General features: G+C 45.1%; 1 protein-coding gene and 1 long non-coding RNA gene across 7 annotated transcripts in view; both read left to right on the forward strand.

Moving 5' to 3' along the window:
- The first annotated feature begins 21 nt into the window (after positions 1–21).
- Positions 22–7206, forward strand: LOC147345751 (uncharacterized). The gene is made up of 2 exons (XR_015154944.1): positions 22–147; positions 7101–7206. It is a non-coding gene; the product is annotated as an uncharacterized LOC147345751 (long non-coding RNA).
- Positions 7207–10683: 3477 nt separating this feature from the next.
- Positions 10684–17448, forward strand: part of LUC7L (LUC7 like) — a 32394-nt gene continuing 25629 nt past the window's right edge. For 2 of the 6 annotated variants that reach the window (XM_086376690.1, XM_086376687.1), the window contains exons 1-3: positions 10684–10871; positions 11692–11762; positions 12739–12833. Coding sequence is in view for 1 of the 6 variants with exons in the window: in XM_086376686.1 (XP_086232812.1) it covers positions 10811–10871; positions 12739–12833 (156 nt within the window). In the remaining 5 variants the exon portion in view is untranslated. Of the gene's footprint in view, positions 10872–10963; positions 11396–11691; positions 11763–12738; positions 12834–17448 lie in introns of those variants that run through there. The other 4 variants (XM_086376691.1, XM_086376686.1, XM_086376689.1 and 1 more) reach the window with 3 other exon arrangements.

Here is a 17448-nt window from a genome sequence, read left to right on the forward strand (position 1 = left end):
TATTACACAAAAGCTCTGAGCGATCAAGCCTCGTCTCTGGCCCTGGATTGAATTCTTCTCCTCCGGGGGCCAAGAATCCCAGTGTATTCGCGTGATTCAACAACAACCTTTCATCTTGGGGGCTCGTCCAGGATCCTTCAGGACAAGGTAAGGATGCTTGGAGCTTTAGTTCTTTGTTCTCTTAGCGAACACGTTTTCTGCTGTGCTTTACTAACTCTACCGTGTGCTTGTGAGAATGAATGGCATGCCCTGCGAGAAGCAAGTAAGGAGCCCTGCTCTGCAGTTCCACAGTGATCTCATAGGGCTTATGGCAGAAACCTGTCGGGGTGTTATACCGACCTGCCAATGCCAAGAGGCACCCAATGTCTCCTTTGGGAACCGACCAGAAATGGGCAAAGCGTGTGGACCGAACTCTCCTTTCTCGGTCAAACTTTTCGGTCTCTTTGACCATTTCATAACTCCTTGGGAATTAGAAGTACTAACCTAATCTATTGGATCATAGACTTTCAAGGGACTTGTGATCTATACTGTTACTGTGTACTGTGGCTTAGGTCCCAAACTTGGATTGGTAGCCAATAAAGCGCCTAGCCTCGCTAGGAATCGAAAGTTCGGAAGCTAGATGGAGCTCTAGCTCCCAGAACATCTCTGAGGTTAAAGGTTACTCAGATTGGTACTGCGATGGGTTTTTTTTCTTTGGTAACGCCGGCTCTTAGTGGATCAGAGGAGGCTATTATACTGGTGTGGTGATGCTTGGAAAGAACATCTCAGTTTTATGTTCGCGTCGGTCTTATTGTAGTCAGGAAATACTCAGCGTTGTGCACAGGCACTCAGGTGACGAATGTTTCCCCTAGTAGTCTTAGCTTGGGAGGCATTCCGGAAGGTTACTTTGATTTACTCTGGGTGACATCAGAGGCAAGCAAGGTTAAAGGTGAAGAGCTGGACGTCAAGTAGGGATGCTATCAAGTCTACCCCTGGTACATCCCCACCCCATCTCGGTGGTAGAACCGGGAGGGACGAGTACTGCGCCTGCGTCAGTAAGGGACAGACTAAGTCCGACCAGGAAGAAAAAGCTTTTGGTGTAACGTCTGTCTACACCCCCATCTAGAGCAGGGAGGGACGCCTCCAGTAGAAAAATGGCCTTGGTCGCTTTTTTTCTCTCTTACAGATGGGAGCTAACAATTCCAGCCTCACTCCTTTGAACTGTATCCTGAAAAACTGGGATAGATTTGATCCCCAGGGCTTAAAGAAGACACACCTGGTCTTTCTTCCTATGTGATACTGCATGGCCGCGGTATCCATTGGAGGACGGCGAATGGTGGCCAGTTGGAGGGTCTCTTAAGTATAATACTGTTCTACAATTAGACCGGTTCGGTAAGGAACAAGGGAAATGGGTAGAAGTAGCATATGTGTTGCCCTTTTTCTGTCTGCGAAATATGCCAGACTTATGTCCTAAGGGTATAGATTTGGGCGTGAAACCTTCAGCTCCCTCCTGTCCTCTTACTTTGCCCCCATACCTGGGACTCCAAACTGGGATTCAAACTGCCCACGTGGAGGTCCAAACAACTCCTATCTCAGTATGACCTCAGACTACTCTGGTTTCAGTAGAAACTCAGACCATCGAAGTAAGAGATGAGATGGAGGACAGGAGACAAAGAGAAGAGGAAAAACAGGTTTCTCCAATCTATCCCTGGGATCATATGCGCAGAGCAGCCAGAGAGACTGAGGAACAGCCACACAAGCTGTTGCGTCTTTATGAAACACCCACCAGGAGATATAATCAGTCTGTGAGAGTTAATAAGCCTTTCTCTTATCAAGAAATACAAAGAATCAAGGAGGATCTGGGAGACTATTTAGAGGACCCAGAAAAATGTATTAGAGCCTTTAAAGGTGTTACTCTGCTTTATGACCTCACTTGGAAGGATGTGATGTATATCTTGGGACAAACGCTGACTCCCGAGTCAAAGACTCGAGTTTTGGGAAAAGCGGTTGCTTATGGAGATGAATGGTTTGGTAATGCATCAGTAGGGAAGAGGGAGAACGAAATAGCAGCCCTCCCCACTGGGAATCAGGCGGTCCCAACTATAGAACCAGACTGGGACCACAACACAGCTAAAGGAAGATGGGATCAGAGTCATTTTGTTAGATGTATTCTTGAAGGACTTAGGCGCGTTCTAAGCCTTTAAACTATGGCAAATTGGCAGACATAGAACAGGAGGAGAAGGAAGCTCCTGGTAAATTCCTAGATAGACTGAGAGAAGGCCTTCGCAGATTCACTGAGATTGATCCCGAAAGTGAAGAGGGAAAAGTGATCTTAAAGGATAGATCTCTCACTCAGTCGGCTCCAGATATCCACAGTAAGCTATTAAAACAGGCGTATGGACCAAATCAGTCTTTAGATACTCTGTTACAACTGGCTCAGATAGTCTATTATGGTAGGGAATATGAGGAAAAGAAAGAAAGGCAAAAAAAGACAAAGGAAAAGGCGGAAGCCTTCGCCATGGCTGTGAAAAACGTTCTTAAACAGCCTGAGAAAAATGCCCAGAGGGGCCCAGGTGAAAAGGGATGGGCTTGCTATTACTGTGGAAAGGAGGGGCACCTCAAGCGGGATTGCCCTCAGGCATCTAAGCCGCCCCCGGCTCCATGTCCGGTCTGCAAAGGACCACACTGGAAGAGAGACCGCCCCCAGAGGCGTAGGTCTCCGGGTCGGACTCTCAAGACAATCAGGACTGAAGGTGCCCGGGGGTCCCCACACAAGCTCCTGTCCTAATTACACCTGAGGAACCCCGGGTATTAATAATTGTGGGGGGCCAATCCGTCGATTTCCTTTTAGATACTGGGGCAACTTATTCTGTGCTTACTGAAGCCCCTGGCCCACTTTCTTCCTGATCCGCTTCCGTAATGGGACTGTCTGGATGAGCCAAAAGGTATTATTTCAGTTATTCTTTATCTTGCAACTGGGATTCTGTGCTGTTTTCACACGAGTTTCTGATCGTGCCAGAATCTCCCTCACCCCTTTTGGGAAGGGATATACTGAGCAAAGTCCATGCCTCTGTTTTCGTGAATATGGAGCCCTTCCTTTCTCTCCCTTTAGTTGAACAAAATGTAAATCCTAGAGTATGGGCTGATGGAAAATCTGTGGGTCGAGCACAAAATGCTATTCCTGTAGTTGTTAAGCTCAAAGACCCACACGTATTTCCACATAAGAAGCAGTATCCACTGAAACCTGAAGTTAAGGAAGGGTTAAAACCCATCATCAAAAATTTAAAGGAGCAGGGACTATTAATTCCCTGTAACAGTCCTTGCAATACTCCTATTTGGGGTATAAAGAAATCGAATGGTAAATGGAGACTAGTTCAAGATTTACGAATAATAAATGAGGCTGTAGTTCCTTTACACCCCGTGGTGCCTAATCCTTATACTCTATTGTCTGAAATTCCTGAATGGGCCAAATATTTCTCAGTAATTGATTTAAAGGATGCCTTCTATTCAGTGCTTTTGGTGGAAGAAAGTCAATTTCTATTTGCCTTTGAAGACCCTACGCAGCCAGCTTCTCAGTTAACCTGGACAGTTTTGCCCCAGGGATTTTGTGACATTCCTCACTTATTCGGACAAAGTTTGTCACGGGATCTACAAAACTTTAATAGCTCTGAAGCAGTGGTGTTACAATATGTAGATGATATTTTGCTCTGTGCTGAGACAGAGGAAGCTTGTTCGCGAGCCTCAGAAGATTTCTTAAACTTTCTGGCAGGCTGTGGTTACAAGGCATCAAGAGAAAAGGCTCAGCTTTGTCAACAATCGGTTAGATATCTGGGCCTAATCATATCAGAAGGGTCTAGGGCCATAGGCCCTGAGAGAATTAAACCTATACTAAATCACCCCCTGCCTATGACTTTGACAATTGAGAGGATTTTGGGGAATCACAGGTTACTGTCACATTTGGATTCCGGGTTAAGGGGAACTTGCCCGGCCCTTATATAAACTTATAGCTGAAACTCAGCAGGCCCAAACCGACAAACTGGTTTGGTCTCCAGAAACTCAAAAGGCTTTTAAGGTTCTTCAGACTGCTCTCCTGCAAGTTCCAGCTCTGAGCTTGCCCACAGGGTCAGAATTTAATTTGTTTGTCACTGAAAGAAAAGGTGTGGCATTGGGAGTTTTGACACAACCCCGAGGGCCTCACCAGCAACCTATTGCTTATCTAAGCAGAGAATTAGATGTAGTTTCACGTGGGTGGCCCCACTGCCTAAGAGTAATTGGGGCAGTGGCTTTATTAGCACCTGAAGCTTTAAAAATAATTAATGGACGAAACCTTACTGTACTGACTTCTCATGATGTGAGTGGAATCTTAAATTCTAAGGTTAATATTTGGATGACAGACAGTAGGCTTCTTAAGTATCAGTCATTGTTGTTAGAAGGACCAGTAACTAAGCTTAAAGTTTGTGGAAATTTAAATCCTGCCGCTTTCCTTCCTGAGAAGGAAAATGAAACACCTGATCACGATTGTTTTCAATTCCTAACTTTGAACTATGCAGCTCGGGAGGATCTAAAGGATACCCCATTAGACAATCCTGACATGGAAATATTTACAGATGGCAGTTCTTTTGTTCGGGATGGAAGGCGTAAAGCAGGTTACGCCGTGGTGACTGCTGAACAGGTTTTGGAAGCAAAATCTCTCCCCCAGGGAACCAGTGCTCAGTTAGCAGAGCTTTTGGCTCTGACCCGAGCTCTAGAGTTAAGCAAAGGGCAGCGGATGGGCCTGATAATCTATGTGAGTCTACTTCTGCTGACTCCAAAAATCCTGAGTCTGCCCTTGGATCCTCAAGACAATGTCTTCCTGTCCTGGGCTCACTCCTATGCTACATTCCACAATCAGTCTAACTGCTGGGTCTGCGGAGCGCTCCCCTCTTCGTCAGTGGAAGGCGTCCCTTGGTGGACATCCCCACTTCAAGGAAAAGAGTTTCTCCAAGTCTGTGAATACCTTCAACAACAATCACATGGGATGCCTCTTCTTCATCTGATGACATCTACCAACCCTAAAATGGACTGGTGCAACACTTTGTACTTTAACTATGGACATAATGTGACTTTTAATTTCGATTTTAACTTGTTTTAATGACTATGTTGCCTGCATCTGTAATTGTATAACTGGATTTGTTTCTAGCCGCATGAAAGCTTTTAAGTTACAAATGGTTGCTCAAACTCCTGCTACTGCTGTAGCTTCCTCCAACAACTATTTGGGGCCCCTGGATCAGATATCCTCAATATGAGGATTAGGAGAATATGTTGCTTTACCAATTTAGGGACAACGCCCCTTGTCAGCTCGGAAGCAGTTATGTAACGAGAAGGACGCCCCTTTTCCGTAGGCAACATAATTCTCCTAAAAGAAAAGGGGGGAATGAGAGAGTCAGTTCCTAGGCAGATTGATAGGGAGTCTAGGGGTCCCCAAGGAGAGAGGGGTCTGGAATTCTCAAGGAGGAAGAAAGGACGAACTTTTTTTCTTTCTCCACATTCCTTAGGATTATATAACAATAATGTATCCTGCCTAAGGACAGTCTTTGGATTCAACCTTCTGTTATCTTAAAATGTAAATTATGGGAGTAGGTCTGATGAGGTCTTTACAACCTCCAGACATTCTTTGGATTATATAACCTCATTGTTAACACTAGCAAGCGGGTACTCTTTCTGCCCCCTTCTGATGCCTATGTCAGAAGCTTTCTCTATCTCCTTTATACTTTAATAAACCTTTATTACACAAAAGCTCTGAGCGATCAAGCCTCGTCTCTGGCCCTGGATTGAATTCTTCTCCTCCGGGGGCCAAGAATCCCGGTGTATTCGCGTGATTCAACAGCAACCTTTCAAAAGGAGAAGAAAGAAAATGGTCTTTGTTCAGATGCTATGATTATATTCTGAGAAAATTCAAACTTTTTTTTAGATATTCTTTAACAGGTTTGGGCTTCTCTGGTGGCTCAGAGAGTAAAGAATCTGCCTGCAATGCAGGAGGCACAGGTTCAGTCCCTAGGTTGGGAAGATCCCCTGGGGAAGGCAATGGCTACCCACTTCAGTATTCTTGCCTGGAGAATCCCATGGACAGAGGAGCATGGCAGGCTAGAGTCCATGGGGTCACAAAGAGTTGGACACGATTGAGCGACTAATTTTTCTTTTTTAAAACAGGTTAGAAATGTTTTCTTCTATTCCTGATTTCCTAATACCATTGTGAAATAAAATTAATATTTTATGACAAGACAAGAAAAATTTAAACATGAAAAATTCTTGTCTGCCCTTTGGCCCCCTCTTCCCACATACTGTGCATTGTGTATCTGTGTTATACACGGACCAGCCTTCCCCTTCATGGAATACCAGTTCAACCATAAAGAGCAGCATTCTCCCAGCACCAACAAGATAACTCCTTAAAAGATAACATTCTTGATCTTGTATAGGGCCACATGACCTGCCATGATGACACTTAGATCTGGTTACCATGTAAATTGTCAATAATATGTCATTGATGAACATCCCTCTGTCTCAAAAAATTTATATAACTCTTCCTTGACTTCTAACAGTTCTCAGAGTTTTCTGAGATGCTCTTCCTGGGCTATAATCCTCAAATTGACTTAAATAAAGTTTTTCATTTCTTTCTCAGGTCAATTGATTTATTCTTTGTCAACATCATCAATGTGTAGTGAATTTTATTAACTGGCTTTTTTTTTCTGCATCCCTTAAGGTGATTATGTGGTTTTTCTTCTTTAATCTTTTTTTTTTTCTTTAATCTTTTAAAGCAATAAATGCCATTAACTTTCTAAAGATGACTGATCCTTGTATTCCTAGATTAAACCAATTTTTTCATGGTCTGTTACCCTTATACATGCTGCTAGATTTCACTTGCTGATACTGTGTAGAATGTTTGCCTCTATGTTAATGAATGAGGTTGGATTATACCACATTTCATTTTCCTATCCTTGTCTAGTTTTGTTATTAAGACTCTATTGGCCTCACAGAAAGAACTGGGCAGTGACCTTTTTATATTTTTTGGAGAGGTTTGTGGATTGGAATGATCTGTTCCTTTAAAAACTTGGGTTGAATGTGGCTTATCTGCCTGACTACAGGATGCAGCAGTGGGCCTGCCGGGAAGCTGAGAGGCTTGTGAAATACCCAGAGGCCAATGGCCTCCCCATCATGGAATCCAACTGCTTCCATGATCCCAGCAAGATCCAGCTGCCAGAGGATGAAGACTGGTTGCTGGAAGGGGCTTAAGAAGCACCAGCTTCCCTATGCTGCCTGCTGTTCTGACCTCTTCTTCAGTTCAGTTCAGTTCTGTCGCTCAGTCGTGTCCGACTCTTTGCAACCCCATGAATCGCAGCATGCCAGGCCTCCCTGTCCATCACCATCTCCCGGAGTTCACTCAGACTCATGTCCCTCGAGTCGGTGATGGCATCCAGCCATCTCATCCTCTGTCGTCCCCTTTTCCTCCTGCCCCCAATCCCTCCCAGCATCAGAGTCTTTTCCAATGAGTCAACTCTTCGCTTGAGGTGGCCAGAGTACTGGAGTTTCAGCTTTAGCATCATTCCTTCCAAAGAACACCCAGGGCTGATCTCCTTCAGAATGGACTGGTTGGATCTCCTTGCAGTCCAAGGGACTCTCAAGAGTCTTCTCCAACACCACAGTTGAAAAGCATCAATTCTTCGGCACTCAGCTTTCTTCACAGTCCAACTCTCGCATCCATACATGACCACTGGAAAAACCATGGCCTTGACTAAACGGAACTTTGTTGTCAAAGTAATGTCTCTGCTTTTCAATATGCTATTTACGTTGGTCATAACTTTTCTTCCAAGGAGTAAGCGTCTTTTAATTTCATGGCTGCAGTCACCATCTGCAGTGATTTTGGAGCCCAAAAAGATAAAAGTCTGACACTGTTTCCACTGTTTCCCCATCTATTTCCCATGAAGTGATGGGACCAGATGCCATGACCTTCGTTTTCTGAATGTTGAGCTTTAAGCCAACTTTTTCACTCTCCTCTTTCATCTCTTTTAGTTTCTCTTCACTTTCTGCCATAAGGGTGGTGTCATCTGCATATCTGAGGTTATTGATATTTCTCCCGGCAATCTTGATTCCAGCTTGTGTTTCTTCCAGCCCAGCGTTTTTCATGATGTACTCTGCACAGAAGTTAAATAAGCAGGGTGACCTATTCTTAGAGCACCTAATTAAAAGGACTTGAAAGTGTGAAATAAAAAGTTGAGTTGAAAACCAGTTTTTTCACCAGTATAAACTAGGTAGGCCTGATGCATTCTTTGAGGAAGAATTTTAAACTAAGATTTATTAATATCTTAATGCTGCATAAAATCCCACTAATTAGAGCAGGAAGGGACAGAAAGAAACCGCAGACACTGAGGTGAAGTTCTGGGCAATGTTGAAGAAAAAAAAAAAAAACAGCAACACAGATACACACAATACGAGAGCAGGGAGTTCAGTCTTACTTGGGATTTACTGAAAACAGTAACCCTGAAGACAATAAGCTCTGAACTTCAGAACTGCTCCAAAGAAGTGTGTGAGGTCAGTGTATGTTATATATATGATTTTGTTTTCATTTTTACATGTTCACCATTTTTTTTTCCTTTTTGCTCATCATTCCTTTATACATCTCAGACTGTCTTTTGAGATAATTTTCTTTCTGAATGGCATCCTTTATACATTCCTTTAGTGCAAATCTAGATTTAGTGCTGTTTTAGCTTTAGTTCCCCAGAAAGCAGAGCTTGACAGCAAAGCTTTGGTACTATTTTATTAAGGGCCTCATTTGCAGGGAATTAGGAATGGGAGGAAAGCAGTGAGGCATGGAAGGAGCAGAGCACAAATGAGCAGGCGTCGCTGCCCCGACTCAGTGTCAGGCCTTTGCTCTTTCGTGGTGTTATGCTGGGTACCTTGCTTTCCCAGAGGACTGTTCCTGGGCTCTAGGTAGCCAGTGGGTGCTGGAAGTGTTATGGGAAAAGTCAAAAATTTGCCAAATTATACCTCCAGTTGGTCCAAGTTTAAGTTTCATCACATAGAATATAACTCCTCTGTGCTTCTGATTTGCGCATGCATGGTCATGTCAGGCCTCAGTGACAACAAGGGAAGCCTTTTGGTGGGGCAAGAAGTGCAAATTCCGTGATGCGGCTACTGAGAGCAGTGGTGAGATGTCAGTACGGCTTCCCACCGTTGATTCCAAAGCCTTGGATGACTTGGGTATTGGGGACTGCAGTCAGAGGCTTCAAATATGACTACTGAAAAATCCCATCTTTATACACAAAAGCTGGTCCTCACATCAGAAGGTAGCATCTGGGACTTCTCTAGCGGTCCAGTGGTTAAGAATCACCTGCCAGTGAAGTGGACAAGGGTCCAGTACCTGATCTGGGAAAATTCCACATCGTATAGGATTGCACCGCTACTACTGAGCTCGTGCTCCAGAGCTGCAACCTCTGAAGCCCAAGCACCCTAGAGCCAGTGCTCTGCAGCAAAAGAAGCCACCACAATGAGAAGCCCACATATCACAATTAGAGAGTGGTCTCTGCTCTCCAAAACTAGAGAAAGCCAGCATACAGCAACCAAGACCCAGTGCAGCTTAAAAAAAAAAAAAAAGGCATATTTTCCCCTCCTCTTGAATCTTCATTGGCCTTTTGACTTGCTTTGACCAACAGATAATGGTAGAAGGAGAGTTCTCGGGGTCTGAGCCTTAAGAGGACTGACAGCTTCCACTCCTTCCCTGGGGGCAACCAGCTGCCATAGCAACGTGGGCTAGACTTCAGAATGCTATGATCTCACATCCAGAGATGGAAGCAGCATGGAGCACCACAGAGGGGCTGGGCATGTCAGCGCAGCCTTCTTGGATCTTTGCTTAGTTTCACACAAGCAATTTTGTGAACCCAGCCAAACCACCCAGAGCAAGGAGCCCAGGGCCGGCTAATCCCTGCCTAAGCACCGCAGAAAAATGAGAAATAATGAATCACTTTTGCTTTGCACTGTTATGTTTTGAAGTGACTTGCTATACAGAAATAAATACTTGATCTTCTTTACCGTAAAATGGATTTCTTGATATAAGGCAACGCTGTTCAGGATCCCCTGTCAATCAATCAGGCCTCCTGCAGGCCTTCGGGTGTGGGGACACTGCAGTCAGGACAAGCGTGGACAAGACTTTCCAATACACGTCTGGAGACACGGACCGTTCTAGTGGTAGGAGTTACGGTTCCCTACTGTCTGCCATACGCATGTGTCAGAGGTTCACTGTCAGTCTTGGAAGTGGCCAGGCTACTGAACTCAGAGAGGGACTACCAGCAAGTAGTAGTCACAGAACCTAACTAATTCCACGCTCAATTTAACTTTCACAAAAGTCATTTGTCAGGCACCATTTTCACAGGTGTAAAAAAATAGTCTGAAAGTGGCTAAATGATATTTACAGGTTCACGACTAGCAAGAAAACACGGGATTTATTTTCCTGTTTGGGACTGTCTAAATTTATTTCCCTTTATTGCATTTTCGTCTAGGTGGAGCTTGGAAGTTCTAGGCTCCAGAGTAAAATCAAGGAGGGAATTAGCCCCACCCCCTGAGCAGTTTGCTTGCGTAATTTGCGCAACGGAACGTCAGGCCCGCCTTCAGACCACATTTCCCAGCAGGCCATGGGCCGGCGCCGACGCACTTCCTCCCGGCGTTCCCCGCGTCGAGAAGGAGCCGAGTGGGCTCGAGACCGACAGGAGCAGCTTTCGTCGCCGCCGCCGCCGCCGCCGCCGCCGCTGCCGCCACTTGAGAGAAGCCGTCGCGGCCACCCCTGCCGCTCCCGCCGGCCACCATGTCCGCCCAGGCGCAGATGCGGGCCCTGCTGGACCAGCTCATGGGCACGGCCCGGGACGGTGAGTCGGGGCGGCCGGCCAGACGAGGGCTGGGGCGGGAGCGAAGCGAGGCCGCCGGGCGGCCTGAGGCGGGGGCCGCGACCGTCTGCGCCTGCGCGGGCGCCCTCCCCTCCCCCGCGCTCCGACCGCGGGCGCCGGGCCTTTGTCTGAGCCTTCCCTGCCGGCGTGGGTTCCCGGCGGGCTCCTCCCTCGGAGCCTGTGCTGTCGGTGGGGCGCCAGCCCCCTCCCGGTTGACCTTGCTGCGATTTCTCCGCCCTCCGGCGGCCCTCGCCTCTCCTTGAACCAGGAGTCGGCGAAGGGCTGCAGCCAGCGTGGGCTCAGGTCGCTGGCAGCGGGCTGGCGGAGCTCCTCCACCCGAGGGAGCCGGATGGGCCTGGAAACCCTGCCGTTGTTGTTCTGTACCATTGTAAGGGGAGCCGTAAATTGAGCTTTTCTAACGTGGGTTCCTGCCGCGTGCTTTTCCAGCCCCCCCCTTTCCCCAGCCACACTGGAGAGCTGTTTAGCCTGCGCTTGGCAGTCGTTAGGTAGGTTGTGCTGTAGGGAGGAACGCAATATCATGATGGTTGTCTCAGGAGAAAGCGGTTGCATCTTTGCAAACTATGTACCTGCTGTGGTTTGTGTTTTCTTTTCTACCGAAGTAATGAAGTTGTAAGTTCACACTGGCACATTCGCAGGGCTGTGCAGATTCATTGCACTTTATCTCATAGGTGAATAAGTGCTTTTTAGCTTTCTTTGTATATTGAGTTGCTTTTGAATTGCTTCCCATATTTTTATTTCATACAAACTGAACAATTGTGGCCCCTCTATTTTATTTATAAAGGTTCAGTGTATCTTTGCCTGCCTACATCAATCTGCAAGGGAGTTGCAGAAAAGCCTCATGTTCATCGAGCCGTGAGTCACAACCAATTTTTAAGCTGTTATAACAAAAAAGTGTTTGCTTTTTTTCACAAGTAACTTTAAAAGTGTAGTTTAGAAAGAAAACATTTTCAATAAAAAGACACTACATTAATCCTGGATGCTTGCAAATCCTGAAATATATTCCTCCTTTAGTTTTACACAGCTCTGTGTCATATACACAGATTAGCTTTAAAATCTGTCACATTCCACTTTGCCTTTACTTTTATGTATCATTCCCCTGACTTCCTTACTGCAGGTTGGGCAAGAAAACTTTTCCTTTAAAACTTTTCAACAGCGGGCATAAAATTCTGCAGCTGAGGTCTTGAAGAATGCAGATGGGTACAGTATGTGTTGGAGCTCACAGTGTGTATTGACTAACCTAGTTCCTTTTTTGCTTTTTTCCCCTTGGTATTGTCTTGTTAAAAGTGACTCCCAGGTGCCAACTCTTTTTTTTTAAGGGTGGGGGTTAAAGGGGGATAGGTAGACTAAGTCTAGGTTATTTATTAGTCAGTAATAGAAAGGGAAAGCTTTCTTCATGTAATTTTGGGCAAAATATTGCCTATACATTTGTCTATAGCAAAATGATTAGTAAGTAGCTTTTGTTGGAAACTACCAGCTTCTAAGTCATACGTGGTGATTCATGGCCCTCTGATAAGCACGGCTTTTGGTATCTCATGGCCCACATGTATGTGTGGGGCTAATGGCCTTTTGGTGCTCAACATTTTACTTCTGATTCCTTGATCTCTTTGGCACAATGACGGAGTCAGATCTCATTAAGCGTCATTCTTCATGATATATGTAGTATCAAAAATCATCTGTATTTTGTTCCAGTTGTTAAAAAAAAAAAACGTCTAGGTCAGCTTTTCAGAGTATTTGGTAGTCTGCAAATCATCCAGGTGAATTGTACCAGATATGCTTTTGTGCTTAATGTGATAATATTGTCTTATTTAAAACCACACATGAATTTCAGGAGACGAAACCAGACAGAGGGTCAAGTTTACAGATGACCGTGTCTGCAAGAGTCACCTTCTGGACTGCTGCCCCCACGACATTCTGGCTGGGACGGTAGGTGCATCTGGGGGGGATGTCCTAGGATACTCAGACATGGGTGCTCTGCAGGCAGTGGGGGCGTTCAGGTTGAATTGTGTTTTCCTTTGCTAAGCAGAAATTACTTACTGTCCTTCAAATGATAGGTTCTGTTAGTTTGGTGACATTTTATATAATGTTATTTTACTTCTATAAAGTTCTGTTTGTAAGGTTTTCAGGTTTGGGGAGAGTTATTATACTGAGATATTCACAAGTTAAGTATTACTAGTCTCCTTTGGCTTTAGCAAAAAGAGTACTTCAGGTTAGCTTGTAGCTCTGTAAGATTATGGGTTGGTTTGTTTTCAGGTTAAACACATACTAGTTTTTTGATCAGGGTATGGTTTTCCCAGATTGTAGGTTTTTGAAATATGTGGACTAATATTACTTTGCAGTTTTGTGTTACACCATCCTTTCAAGAAGTCAGTACATGACCTGATAAGTATAGAACTCTACAATTTTAAGTTCGTTTCAGATGAACCAAACAGATAAATGCTAGTTTTGCAGAATGAACATTTATTCAAAGTTAGATAGTATTTAAGAAGACTAAAGAGTGTCAGATTATCTACCATGATTCAGCCACCTACAGAAATTGAGTCCCATAAACACCATTACCATTTTAAGATGTCACAACCCCCTCATGTAATGTAAAAATTGTCTCCTTATTTTAAGGGTCCAGTATGCATGTGCTAGGGAACACTTTTTTTTAGGATTAATTAGTGCTTTTGTTATTACCATTTCGGGGAGGAGTTGCTGGAACACTGACCTAGCTGGTGTATTAAGTATTCTCAGGCTGGACCTTTTGACAGCAAATAGGAAATGGCTGCAAAGCCTCACGCCTCTGTTAGCTGAGGTCTTGCCTGCAGTTGACTGGGTGACTGCTGAGTGCTCTGGATCATGGGGGTGCCGTCACTGTAGACAGCTGCCTTCCACTGGTCATAGCAGGCAGCCAGGAGTGTGCTCCTAACCTGGAGTAGGCGGCGGCCTAACCTGCAGTTGTTGGTAGGTCTTAGTGGAAGAAGTCAGAGGAAGTAGAGGGACATGCACCAGAGTGAAACATTTCAGCCGTATTTTTCTGGAATGCTGATGAGGGAGGGCATTTCCTACAAATGTTTGGTGTATTCAGATCAGATCAGTCGCTCAGTCTTGTCCAACTCCTTGAGACCCCATGAATCGCAGCATGCCAGGCCTCCCTGTCCATCACCAACTCTCGGAGTTCACTGAGACTCAACGTCCATCGAGGCAGTGATGCCATCCAGCCATCTCATCTTCTGTCGTCCCCTTTTCCTCCTGCCCCCAATCCCTCCCAGCATCAGAGTCTTTTCCAGTGAGTCAACTCTTCGCATGAGGTGGCCAAAGTACTGGAGTTTCAGCTTTAGCATCATTCCTTCCAAAGAAATCCCAGGGCTGATCTCCTTCAGAATGGACTGGTTGGATCTCCTTGCAGTCCAAGGGACTCTCAAGAGTCTTCTCCCAACACCACAGTTCAAAAGCATCAATTCTTTGGCGCTCAGCCTTCTTCACAATCCAAGTCTCACATCCATACATGACCACAGGAAAAACCATAGCCTTGACTAGACGAACCTTTGTTGGCAAAGTAACGTCTCTGCTTTTGAATATGCTATCTAGGTTGGTCATAACTTTTCTTCCAAGGAGTAAGCGTCTTTTAATTTCATGGCTGCAGTCACTATCTGCAGTGATTTTGGAGCCCAGAAAAATAAAGTCTGACACTGTTTCCACTGTTTCCCCATCTATTTCCCATGAAGTGATGGGACCGGATGCCATGATCTTCGTTTTCTGAATGTTGAGCTTTAAGCCAACTTTTTCACTCTCCACTTCCACTTTCATCAAGAGGCTTTTGAGTTCCTCTTCACTTTTCTGCCATAAGGGTGGTGTCATCTGCATATCTGAGGTTATTGATACTTCTCCCGGCAATCTTGATTCCAGCTTGTGTTTCTTCCAGTCCAGCGTTTCTCATGATGTACTCTGCATATAAGTTAAATAAGCAGGGTGACAATATACAGCCTTGACGAACTCCTTTTCCTATTTGGAACCAGTCTGTTGTTCCATGTCCAGTTCTAACTGTTATTTCCTGACCTGCATACAAATTTCTCAAGAGGCAGATCATGTGGTCTGGTATTCCCATCTCTTTCAGAATTTTCCACAGTTTATTGTGATCCACACAGTCAAAGGCTTTGGCATAGTCAGTAAAACAGAAATAGATGTTTTTCTGGAACTCTCTTGCTTTTTCCATGATCCAGCGGATGTTGGCAATTTGATTTCTGGTTCCTCTGCCTTTTCTAAAACCAGCTTGAATATCAGGAAGTTCACGGTTCACATATTGCTGAAGCCTGGCTTGGAGAATTTTGAGCATTACTTTACTAGCGTGTGAGATGAGTGCAGTTGTGCGGTAGTTTGAGCATTCTTTGGCATTGCCTTTCTTTGGGACTGGAATGAAAACTGACCTTTTCCAGTCCTGTGGCCACTGCTGAGTTTTCCAATTTACTGACATATTGAGTGCAGCACTTTCACAGCATCATCTTTCAGGATTTGAAATAGCTCAACTGGAATTCCATCACCTCCACTAGCTTTGTTCGTAGTGATGCTTTCTAAGGCCCACTTGACTTCACATTCCAGGATGTCTGGCTCTAGGTCAGTGATCACACCGTCGTGATTATCTGGGTCGTGAAGATCTTTTCTGTACAGTTCTTCTGTGTATTCTTGCCATCTCTTCTTAATATCGTCTGCTTCTGTTAGGTCCATACCATTTCTGTCCTTTATCGAGCCCATCTTTGCATGAAATGTTCCCTGGGTATCTCTGATTTTCTTGAAGAGATCTCTAGTCTTTCCCATTCTGTTGTTTTCCTCTATTTCTTTGCATTGATTGCTGAAGAAGGCTTTCTTATCTCTTCTTGCTATTCTTTGGAACTCTGCATTCAGATGTTTATATCTTTCCTTTTCTCCTTTGCTTTTCGCTTCTCTTCTTTTCACAGCTATTTGTAAGGCCTCCCCAGACAGCCATTTTGCTTTTTTGCATTTCTTTTCCATGGGGATGGTCTTGATCCCTGTCTCCTGTACAGTGTCACGAACCTCATTCCGTAGTTCATCAGGCACTCTATCTATCAGATTTGGGCCCTTAAATCTTATTTCTCACTTTCACTGTAGAATCATAAGGGATTTAATTTAGGTCATACCTAAATGGTCTAGTGGTTTTCCCTATTTTCTTCAATTTAAGTCTGAATTTGGCAATAAGGAGTTCATGGTCTGAGCCACAGTCAGCTCCTGGTCTTGTTTTTGCTGACTGTATAGAGCTTCTCCATCTTTGGCTGCAAAGAATATAATCAATCTGATTTCGGTGTTGACAATCTGGTGGTGTCCATGTATAGAGTCTTCTCTTGTGTTGTTGGAAGAGGGTGTTTGTTATGACCAATGCGTTTTCTTGGCAAAACTCTGTTAGTCTTTGCCCTACTTCATTCCATATTCTAAGGCCAAATTTGCCTGTTACTCCAGGTGTTTCTTGACTTGCTACTTTTGCATTCCAGTCACCTATAATGAAAAGGACATCTTTTTTGGGTTAGTGTATTAGGTATAGTTTAATCTGCCAAGTATTTACTGGACAAGTACTCTGCCAGGCACTGGGGATGTCGTACAAAAAATGTTGACTCTCATCTAATGGAGAAACAGGACAGACAGTAAATAGCGAGTAGGTTCTGGACTGTTTTGGATAGCGCGATATGGAAAGGCCTCTCGGGATACGGGAGCAGAGACCTCAGTGCTGTGAAAACACACATGTGCACCTTTAGGGGAATAGTGCTCCGGGTGGCTGGTGGAGCCAAGGGAAGCAGGAGTGCATCTGGGTTGGTGTGGGTCGTGGGGAGGAGGCAGAGACTGTGGGGCTTTGATGAGAGGCCAGGGACTGAGCAGTGTCACTGCCGTCCCCGTTGGACAGACAACTCAAACCGAGAAGAGAGCCCAGGAGACCTGTTTTCATGCAAAGGTGCAGTGAATAAGTGTTGGGGCTGCTGAGGTCAGTTGAGATGAGGGCTGGAAATTTGGGTGGCGAGTGTAAAGATGGAGCCTCATGGCTGTGGGCTCCTGGGTGGTAGGGGTAGAGTCTGCTGTGCTCCATGGAGGTGGACTGAGTGGTTAGAACCCTCAGCATGCTAAGGGCTTCTCCAGGCCCTCTCCTGTCAATAGGGGTGAGGCAGCAGAGGAATGGAATGGGAAAATGGTGTATTGATAGTAAGACCAGAGGGATAGCTGGAGGGAAGAGAGTGTAACTTGTGGAAGAACTTTGGTTTTCTGAAAGTTCTCTAAAGAGCCTTTACTGTTCTTCCCTGTCTGCTGTGTGAGACCTCTGGAGGGTAGAGAGCACAGATATTTGTGCGATTGAAAAAGAAGATAAAAGGTCTGGCATGCTGCATTTGACAGCCACTTAAGTATTTTGGAAGAAGTAAACGAGTGAGGTATTTCAGCTCTGCTGGGTGTTTGGCTGCCAGAGGAGTTGGCTAGTACTTCTGTCTCCTTGGCAGAGTTGCAGAGCGACCTGCAGAGACACATGGAGTCCCAGGCCTGTCTTTCACCTGTTTCTGCAGTG

This window comes from Bos grunniens, chromosome 25 (genome assembly GCF_055505025.1).
Source record: "Bos grunniens cultivar Pamir isolate PY7600 chromosome 25, Bosgru_T2T1.0, whole genome shotgun sequence".
Lineage (NCBI taxonomy): Eukaryota > Metazoa > Chordata > Mammalia > Artiodactyla > Bovidae > Bos > Bos grunniens.